This window comes from Arachis ipaensis, chromosome B3 (genome assembly GCF_059453495.1).
Source record: "Arachis ipaensis isolate K30076 ecotype BB chromosome B3, ASM5945349v1, whole genome shotgun sequence".
In the NCBI taxonomy this organism is placed as follows: Eukaryota; Viridiplantae; Streptophyta; class Magnoliopsida; order Fabales; family Fabaceae; genus Arachis; species Arachis ipaensis.
In genome coordinates, this window is record NC_142438.1 from 15,952,595 (window position 1) to 15,961,435 (window position 8,841).

The 8,841-nt window shown below is 34.7% G+C and overlaps 1 protein-coding gene across 1 annotated transcript; it reads right to left on the reverse strand.

Annotated features, from left to right (window-relative positions):
• Positions 1 to 2,159: 2,159 nt before the first annotated feature.
• Positions 2,160 to 8,485, reverse strand: LOC107629784 (transcription factor LHW). Its single transcript, XM_016332670.3, has 10 exons — positions 7,647 to 8,485; positions 6,397 to 6,585; positions 6,205 to 6,286; positions 5,992 to 6,033; positions 5,815 to 5,874; positions 3,758 to 5,470; positions 3,553 to 3,654; positions 3,307 to 3,447; positions 3,088 to 3,213; positions 2,160 to 2,859 (listed from the first exon to the last, which is right to left on the reverse strand). The coding sequence occupies exons 1-10, from the start codon at positions 7,739 to 7,741 to the stop codon at positions 2,686 to 2,688; spliced, it is 2,724 nt and encodes a 907-aa protein (XP_016188156.1). The 5' UTR covers positions 7,742 to 8,485; the 3' UTR covers positions 2,160 to 2,685.
• Between the last annotated feature and the right edge of the window lie 356 nt (positions 8,486 to 8,841).

Below are 8,841 nucleotides of genomic sequence, written 5' to 3' on the forward strand. Positions count from 1 at the left end.
AAAATCATTCATTTCAAATTTTTATATTTGTTTCAGATCACAGGGTTTTTGAACAATGCAGAATTTTTAGGATTCCAAACTGCAGCAAAAACTCATGCAAGGATTGTAGTACTTGAGTATGCTACGTACCCATCACTTGTTTTTTTTTTTTTTTTTTTCTCTAGTTTCAACCTATGCTAACTGTCACCAACTCCACATTGAAAATCACGTTATTCATCATGGTTTTTATCCATGTTTCGAACCTATTTCAACATGAACTTGATACTTGTTGACAGAAGAGCGGCAAACCGCGAAGATGTTGACGGAAGAGCTGTGACGAAGAATATGTCTGCGGGTAGGGTAGTTCGGATATGTCTCGGATATGTCTGTGGATAGGGTGGGGTACGGATTTAGAGTGTACCCTATCCTATCTTATCCGCACCCATATATAATACATATTTTTATAAAAATTAGGTATATAATAAAAGAGGTGAAAGTTAAACTCACAACATCTCTCGTGTAATGACTTATAATAAATGAATAATCACTAAACTAATTAGTTAATTTAATAATTTAAAGCATTAGTTTTTTTATTTTTTATTTTACTAGTATGTATGAAATTTGGAATGAATGAATTTTATATTTACTTTAAAAAAATTGATATTTCTGCGGGTAGGGTAGGGTAGGATAAAATTTAGAATTTTAGGATGCGGATAGAGTTAGAGTTAGAGTTAGAGATTCTCAACTCGCGGATAAGATAGGGTAAAGTTTTAATAAAATTTTCAATCCGCAGGTAGGGTACCCTACCCTATCCATTGCCAACCCTAAATCCAAAATAACAAATAACAAAATTAACTTATCAACTAAAAAATATCACATCTTCCTTTTTGTATCCAATTATGTTTTAGTTCCATATGCTTGTGTTTGAACATTATTTTTTTTTTCTTTTTCTCGCATGATTATTTTGTGGTAGTTTTTTTTTTATTATTTTACATATATTTATAACACATCTAAAATAATAAGATAATACATAAAATATTTTTGGTATACATCCAAAATTTATTTAAATTTGTACTTATATTTTTATTAATATAAATAATTTTTTAATACATTTAAAATAATAAGATAATACAAAAAATACTTAGTACACATCCAAAATTCGTTCAAATCCATATGTATATTTTTTTTAATAAAAATGATTTTATAATATATCCAAAATTATAAAATTGCATACTAAATAATTTCTTAATACATCCGAAACTCATCCAAAAATAATTGTGTTAATTACTCTTATTAATTAGAACAAAAAAAATTAATTTTGATAAATTATTTTAATTTTAATTTGGTTAGAGTTTAATTTCAATTTGTTCTTTTTGTTTCGTTAGATTTAAATTTAAATTTAAATATTTTGAGGAGATGTAATTTTAAATTTTAAATATATGAGTGAAGATTTGAGACATAATATCTAAAAATAATTAATGACTAATTAAAAGATGAATTATGATAGTCATAGATACCTAGTTCGACCGCTTTGTATTATGAATATTCCTGTATTGCTTAACTTGATTCCAGTACACGAGTCACCATTTAAAGGTGCTTGGCAGCAGTAACTAACTGAGTTTGTTACAGGCCTAACTGTCTTAACTACCTTAATTACCTCTAATAACTAATCCTATTCTAACCGTAAACCTGACTTGCTAAACAAGTAACGTATGCTTCATGCCTTTTCTGCCTGACTACTTCTCTGTTTCAATTCGACAATAGCATTACCCTTCACAGACAAAATCTACTCTTTGAATTTTGATTTTTGATTATTCGGTAATACCAAAGTTGCATGGTAAACTCAATTGGTAAACCCACTTGTTTTTTAAACAACATTAACAAATTAAAAGCTTTTTTTTGTCCGTAATATAAACTTTCGACTCTCAAGTTGATATTTTGTCGCATAAAACTAATAGCTAGAATATGAACTTATTATATTAAAATATTAAACAATTTAATCCAACATGTTAAATTATGCAACAGTTTTCAGTTATTATCTTTACATCATGTTGAACAAAGTTAATTCAATAGGAAGAAAAAATACCTCACTCATAAGGTCAAACAGGGCTAGGCAAAAGTTCTTGATGGCAAGTAAACTTCAAACTAAGAAAATGTGCTTTTTTTTGTCACTAGCAAACTTTAGCAACAGGAGACGCCAAGAATTGTCTACTCAATCCGATTTAAAACAAATTCCACATTTACATTACAAACCACACAAAGCTGAAATTCATAACGGTTTAAGTTTGACAAAGGCAAGATCACACCACTCCAAGGGGGAAAAATGGAGAAAAAAGAGGGAATACAAAGAGCATAGCTTGACCCCCATTTCCAAATCCTACAACATCTATACATCATCAGAACAGCTGCGACGCGCATTTCACAACTCGAACAGGAAAAAAATTGGAGGCAAGTCATATGAGAGGAGGAAACATTCATATAAATTATTCAAAGTTGGATTGATTGCATATTAACTTAACTAGACACATCCTCCTCCTCCAGAATGAGGCCGGTCAAATCGAAAAAGGCTCAAGAAGGTTGCAGTTAGACCAAGTTAGGATCGCCTGCCGAACTCTCGGACTAGATTTGATATCGGTCATTGCAAGTGCTTTAAAACTTGCTCTCAACACACATCCGTTCCAAGAAAACAATCAAGTTGCAGGTGGCTCATTGCAAACTAGTAGGCATACCGGTCGCTGGTATCTGGGTAGCTTGTGGAAAAGAATGATAAGCCATCATGTTGTCGACTGCATTCGATGAAGATGCATTTCCCTTCACTGTTTGCTCCAAAAGACGAACCAGCGACATGAATATTTCCATCCTTGTTACATCCCTATTTGCCTGAGAAAGTAAAAATGGACGTTATGATATGTATGAACAGTTTATTATACTTGGGGCATGTTTGGTTAGGGGCAAGCATGGTGTATACAATTTCCTGAATGAGCTCCCCATGTTATTTTATGTATAAAGTTCATTCATTGTTGAAATTGTAACTCTCACTTGTATAGTCTATATCCTAACCAAACACACCCTTATGATTATTAGTTATTTCATTTTCTGGAGTATTACCTCAACAGCAAAGCGCGCCCAAATCTTGTCATTGCGAGTTTCCATGACACCCTTTAAGATGGTTAAGCCTAGTCCTCGGATTAAGTCGGCTATTTCGAGAAAGAAACCGCGCTCCTCGCAAAGCATCTGAAAGTAATCAAAGCAAACAGGTTTAAAAGGTGGCACAAATATTTTATGGCCAAAAGAATTTCATAAGATTATAAAAGCATTGATAACTACCTCAACTAGCATCTGACGCGGGGGACTCAGATCCTCGACTATGATAGGGCAAACCATTGACTGTGAACCAACCTCATACGCCCACGTCGCTCCTCCCTCGAAATTATCTCTCAAAAGCAATCCACCTTCCTTACTAATAATCTGGATATATAACACATTGCCAATTAAATTTAAAATATTTTCTTTATCATAACTATTTCTATAAAATTCAACTTGTGCTGCGAAAAGAGCAGATGATGTCTATACCTTAGACTCCCCAGTTTGTTTCAGCTTGTCGGCATGCTTCGTTACACTTTGCAAGAAAAGCATGTGCTTGATAGTCCTTTCCAATAGTGAATCTATGCTACACTGTTATTGCAAGAAATTAAAGAGAAAATCTAAGCATTAGTATACAAACTTAAATAAGAAATTTTGGATTGAGATATAAGAGAACATGAGAAAAGCTATATACTTTTGCTCCATTTGGCACAATTTCACGTAACTCTTTCACACGATCCTGAATCATTTGGCGATCTTTGGGTCGAGGGCGGGGGTTCTCTCCAGGCTTGAGCCTTTTACGGTTTGATTTACCTTCATCTGGCTTCTTAGAGTATCCAGTCGAAACGCTGTTCTCACACTTCACACTGCTCCCATTCTCAATCCAGGAACTAAGTTGAGATCCATAAATGGAAGTGTTCTTAGCAGAACTGGTTTCGGCTGAACCTATCTTGTCCCCCGTCTTGGGAACATCAAACAGAACTTGTTTACAGGCCGGGGAGGGAGGAGTTGAGGAGGTACTAGTCCTTGTCACTGTTGTCCTGCATGACATATCATCGGAATTCTGTTTCCCGGCAGAAGCAGATTGAGCCCTTGAGATCACAGCATCTAAGAGGTTGTCAGTGCAGGTGGCAGAGATGATACCACTGCTTGATATTGTTTCGCTTATCGATCTACTTGGAGCTCCATGCATATTCATATATGTTGGCTTGTTATCCAAGTTTTCAGCACCGGCACCTGGTTCATCAGCAAGCAACGTATTCCAGTTTCCATTCAGCAGTTTCATTTTAAAATCTGCACCTAAAACATCAAAGAGGTCGTCACTCGATGGAGGTTGAGTGCAAGCTTCTTCATGTTTAGCATTTCCCATCATATGTTGACTAGCAGCATCCTTAATGAGACAATCACCAACAAACCCCGAGATGTGATCGTTCATGGATACATGCTCCTCAAGATGAAGAGATGGGATTTTAAAGTCCTGAAGCATCACATCATCTAGCCCTTGATCCAACGAAGCCAGAGCATCATAAGCACGCTTTAAATCAACAGTATGATTCTTCTGATCAGAATCTTCTGAAGGCATGTGAGTGGTTACTGATTGATTGGTCAAATTAGACACAGAATGCATGCCAGCTCTAGTTGATCTATCATTTTTAAGTCCAACGCCAACATTTTCTGTCCTCATAAGATTAGTCATGCCACCAGATGTTGGGACTCCTCCAAGAACTGAAGAATTTGGAGAACTGTGGACACATCCGAGAATACGGCTGCTATTTGTTTTCAGTTGAGCCATATTTAAGGTGCTTGATGTGTTCATATTAGGACTAACATGACTTTGTCTCCCAACTCCAGATAAGATTTGCTGTTCCATGTATTTAAGGCTGCAATCACCGAGACTTGGTTGGCGGAAACTGGCTAAATCATTGTATGCAGATCTTGTATTATAAGAACCAGATTGCTTTTGCATACATGAACTGAAATTTGATGGCATCAATTCAGCTTCAGCCTTCACAACCATACTCTCTTGTTGGCCACTGACGTTTGTTTCGGTTATTGAGTGGTCATTAGGTTTACAAGGTTCATTATGGTATTTGGATGATATCTGGTTTATGTTACGGCTTTGAGGCGTCACTATCAAACCGTCATAATTATTTATGTGTTGAACAATAGACTTTGGAACATGAGATGAATTACTTGCTTGGTTCGAGCCACCGGCTATAAAAGGAGGGCAGTTTGGGGTAACAACTGGTGGATCAACAGACACAGGTATACCGACATTAGCAGGTTTTCCAAGACTTATGGTAGAAAGTTTTGCTGAGTAATCATCAGATAAAAGGGCACCAGGAACACATCCCAATTGTAAGATCAAGCTCTTCACATCATTCACAAATCCAATATTTTCCATTATCTGCAGTAACAAGTATGGCTGGATTAGTCGAAGAAAAGATAGACCGACTAGACACAATGACAAACCAGATATTGTAGGTTGAGTAAGCATCAAGCTTCTTATACTTTAAATTCACTAAAAACTCAAATTGCGTTTAATGAATCAACAAATGAAATCACCCATGACTCGTGCAATTGAGATCAAGATAGAGTGAATTATAATGCAATCTTATTACTCGACATGTGTAAAAGATAGTGAGTAAAAATTCTGTGCTTTCTCACCATGATCTCATTCTATGGCAAGAAATAATCTGAGACATTGTACCAATCTCATTAAAATTAAAATATAAAAAGGAAAGGGCTTACCGGTAAAAAAGAACCAAGTTGTACAACACCATGCGGAAGCACAGGAATAACCACTATTGTCTGAACAGAGAAAGAGACAGAAAAGAATGCATTATCAAGAATTAGTAATTATAACAAATAAATAAATAAATAAAATAAGTTTACAGCGAAATGTGAGGCATAATCTAAATCACAAACCTGTATTCCAGCTAAAAATTGGTGATGAACCTCAGTATACACCTAAAATGAACACACAAACTTCATTCATAAGTTTATCAATTCCAACCATTACCAATGCAATATATGAACCCTATCACACAACTTTTCATAATAGTTAAGCTTATACAAAGCTCAATTTCCTTTCTACAGAAACTCTATTACTCTATTAATTGATGCAGATCATCCACATACCTCAGGTGGATATGCATTTCTTGTAAAATTGTTCAATAGAATCCACTGGTAGTTTCCCGTAAACGCTGCCCGTCCAATTATCCTGGCAACAGAAAAAAGCAGCACTCAACATCGGAACGACAACTAAAACAACAAGAGTTAAGAGTTAGGACATCAATGAACTTTTAAATGGCAATAAGAGAAAGCACTAACCCTTCACCAGCTATATTGACTGAATTATTCACCATCATTTTGTTAATCAAAGAACAGACTCTGTCCTCGTCCTGAATTCCTAGCTGCGACAACTGAGACTCCGAAGAAAACCAGCTTCCCTCCCCGGCAACGCTTGCCGGAAAAGGAGACGGCAAGGGTTCGTAGTAGCAATCTTCCCAGATTAACAGCCTGCAAAGTCAAACTACAGTTAATTACTTATTACTTAATTTAACTAAAACAGAAACATTCCAAAGTCAACAACCAAAGCATATAGATGGTGTGAAAGCAATTTATGACTTTGCAGATAAGCAACAATTAGTTACATGTTTCAGTCAAAAACGGAAGGTTTTAAAGGAAGTAAGATGCAATATTAAAAAGAGGGAGTTCCTTTCATTCCTCTCCTTTTATCTTATTTTATTAAAAAACCACATTAGAATTAATGTGTTCAGATTGGCTTAAATCAACTAAAGGTCACACCATAACAGCTTAAGGTAAAAAAAAAACAAAAAGGAAAATCTCAAATTTTGTATGTCCATTTTATAATTATTTCTATGGTGCAGACATAAAATTTAAGATTTTGATCTGAAAAAACCTTTGTTTTCCTTCTCCTGTTTTGCTTTGGATACTTTAAGCTCATGAAATTTAGGGAACGTATTAGCATGATAATCACAATTATAATTCAATTAAAAACAAAAGAGAACCTAATAACACTGCATCACATAAGTTATTAACATGACATGGATAGATCAGAAGATTAGCTTCTGAAGAAGCATGGATGGAGTTCAGCTTTTTCATTTAATGGAACAAGAAAACAAAGACCAAAACAACACCAAAGAAGGAAGAATCAAGTACTGAATCAATAGATAGTGCGCCTGGCAAAGCAATACACAACAAACTTTATATTTTGTTTATTTTTTTCTATATTTTAAAAAATGTAAATTTAAAAACACAAAAAGAAATAAGTAAGATTCTTGATAGCAAAACAGAAGCAACAAAGGGCACACACATAAAGTTCCAAAACAGGAACTAACATGTGGATTTTTATCATGAAAACGAACCTACCCCGGAAACAGAATCTAAATATACGAATTTAGGATGCGATCCCACCGTTTGGTTCCCAATAAAGTACATACATTAAAAACATAAAACACCAAAAATAAAAAAAAATAAAAAAAAAGTCATTAGCCAAAAAACAAAACATAGAAAAACACAAAATTTGAAATCAATTCTTTAGTTTTGGGGAAACCTACTTGGAATTATTACATCCGATCTTCCAAAACACCGCATAAGACCACTGGTTCCGAGCACAGAGAGTCTTCAAAGCTTCTTTCAACAAAAACCCCATTTCTGTTTTCTGCTTGAACTCAAAAAGGGGCTCCACAAAAAGGCTTAAAGTTTCGGTTTTTAATCTTCCGAAACAGCGTTGAAACACTTAGCATTCAGCAACAGAGAAAGTAGAGAAAAGGGGTCAAAACCAAGCAAGTTGCATTCTTCTCTTCTTCTTCTTTTTCTTCTTCTTCCTGCAAGTTCTTGAAGCGAAGACTAGCTTCCACGGCAGGATCCTCTCCCTGCTTGTTTGGTCCTCAAGCCTCCACTTAGCTTCCTCTCTGGATCCAAGTTCACTACGATCAGTTCCCGGCGCCGGCATGCCATCCTCCGGCAGAGGAAGCTTGAGAGAGAAAAGAAGGAGGAAGGAAAGTTGCAGAGAGAAGAAAGTTGAGAGCTTTATGTTGTGGGCTATACAATCCCACGAGATTCAAGCTTGTATAGAGATACCATCTTTGTCAGTGTTGTGGAGAATGGAAAAAGAGGGGGTGTTAGTGTTTTTGTTTGAAGTTTGAAAGGGTCGTTTTGGTGTGTGTGTGTGGTTCTGTGAAATGGGAAATAAATGGAAGACGATTGGGGAAGGGAGAATGAATGAGAGGAAAAAAGGGAATCGAAAAAGGTGAGGTTTTTGACGGAAAATTACGAGCTACAGCCACTGAAGCAGAGAGAGAAAGAGAAAGAGAAGAGTTTTGTCGGGTTGTGAGAAGAGAAGAAGCTGAAAATGGGTTTTCAGACACTGTAGAGAATTCCTTGTAGCCTCATTGCCTCTACGCGCTCTATCTACTAATTAAATTAAGTAATGCAGCTTGCAGCCTAGTTAGTAAATATTATTATTTTAAAAAATTGTTAGAAATATTAAAATTTATTATTTTTTATAATTATTTAATTTTTTAATTTAATTTCTTTAGTTTAGTGATTAAATAATATATTTTATTTTATGTTTTTAAATAGTAATGACTAATAAATGATTAAAAAATAATAAATTTTGATAATTTTTAATATTTTTTGTTATTTTTATTATTATTTTATTAATAATAATTTGTACTTGTATTTATAAAAAGTTTACATATAAAAGATATTGATTATATTATGTGTACATCAAAATCAGTCACCAAAATT

Excerpts from the sequence above, each read along its gene's own strand:
- LOC107629784 (XM_016332670.3), bottom strand. The coding sequence starts at position 7,741 with ATGGGGTTTTTGTTGAAAGAAGCTTTGAAGACTCTCTGTGCTCGGAAC. Across the intron at positions 6,586-7,646 it reads ATCGGATGTAATAATTCCAA|GCTGTTAATCTGGGAAGATT; the intron begins GTAGGTTTCCCC and ends TTGACTTTGCAG. Across the intron at positions 3,214-3,306 it reads CGCGTCAGATGCTAGTTGAG|ATGCTTTGCGAGGAGCGCGG; the intron begins GTAGTTATCAAT and ends GATTACTTTCAG.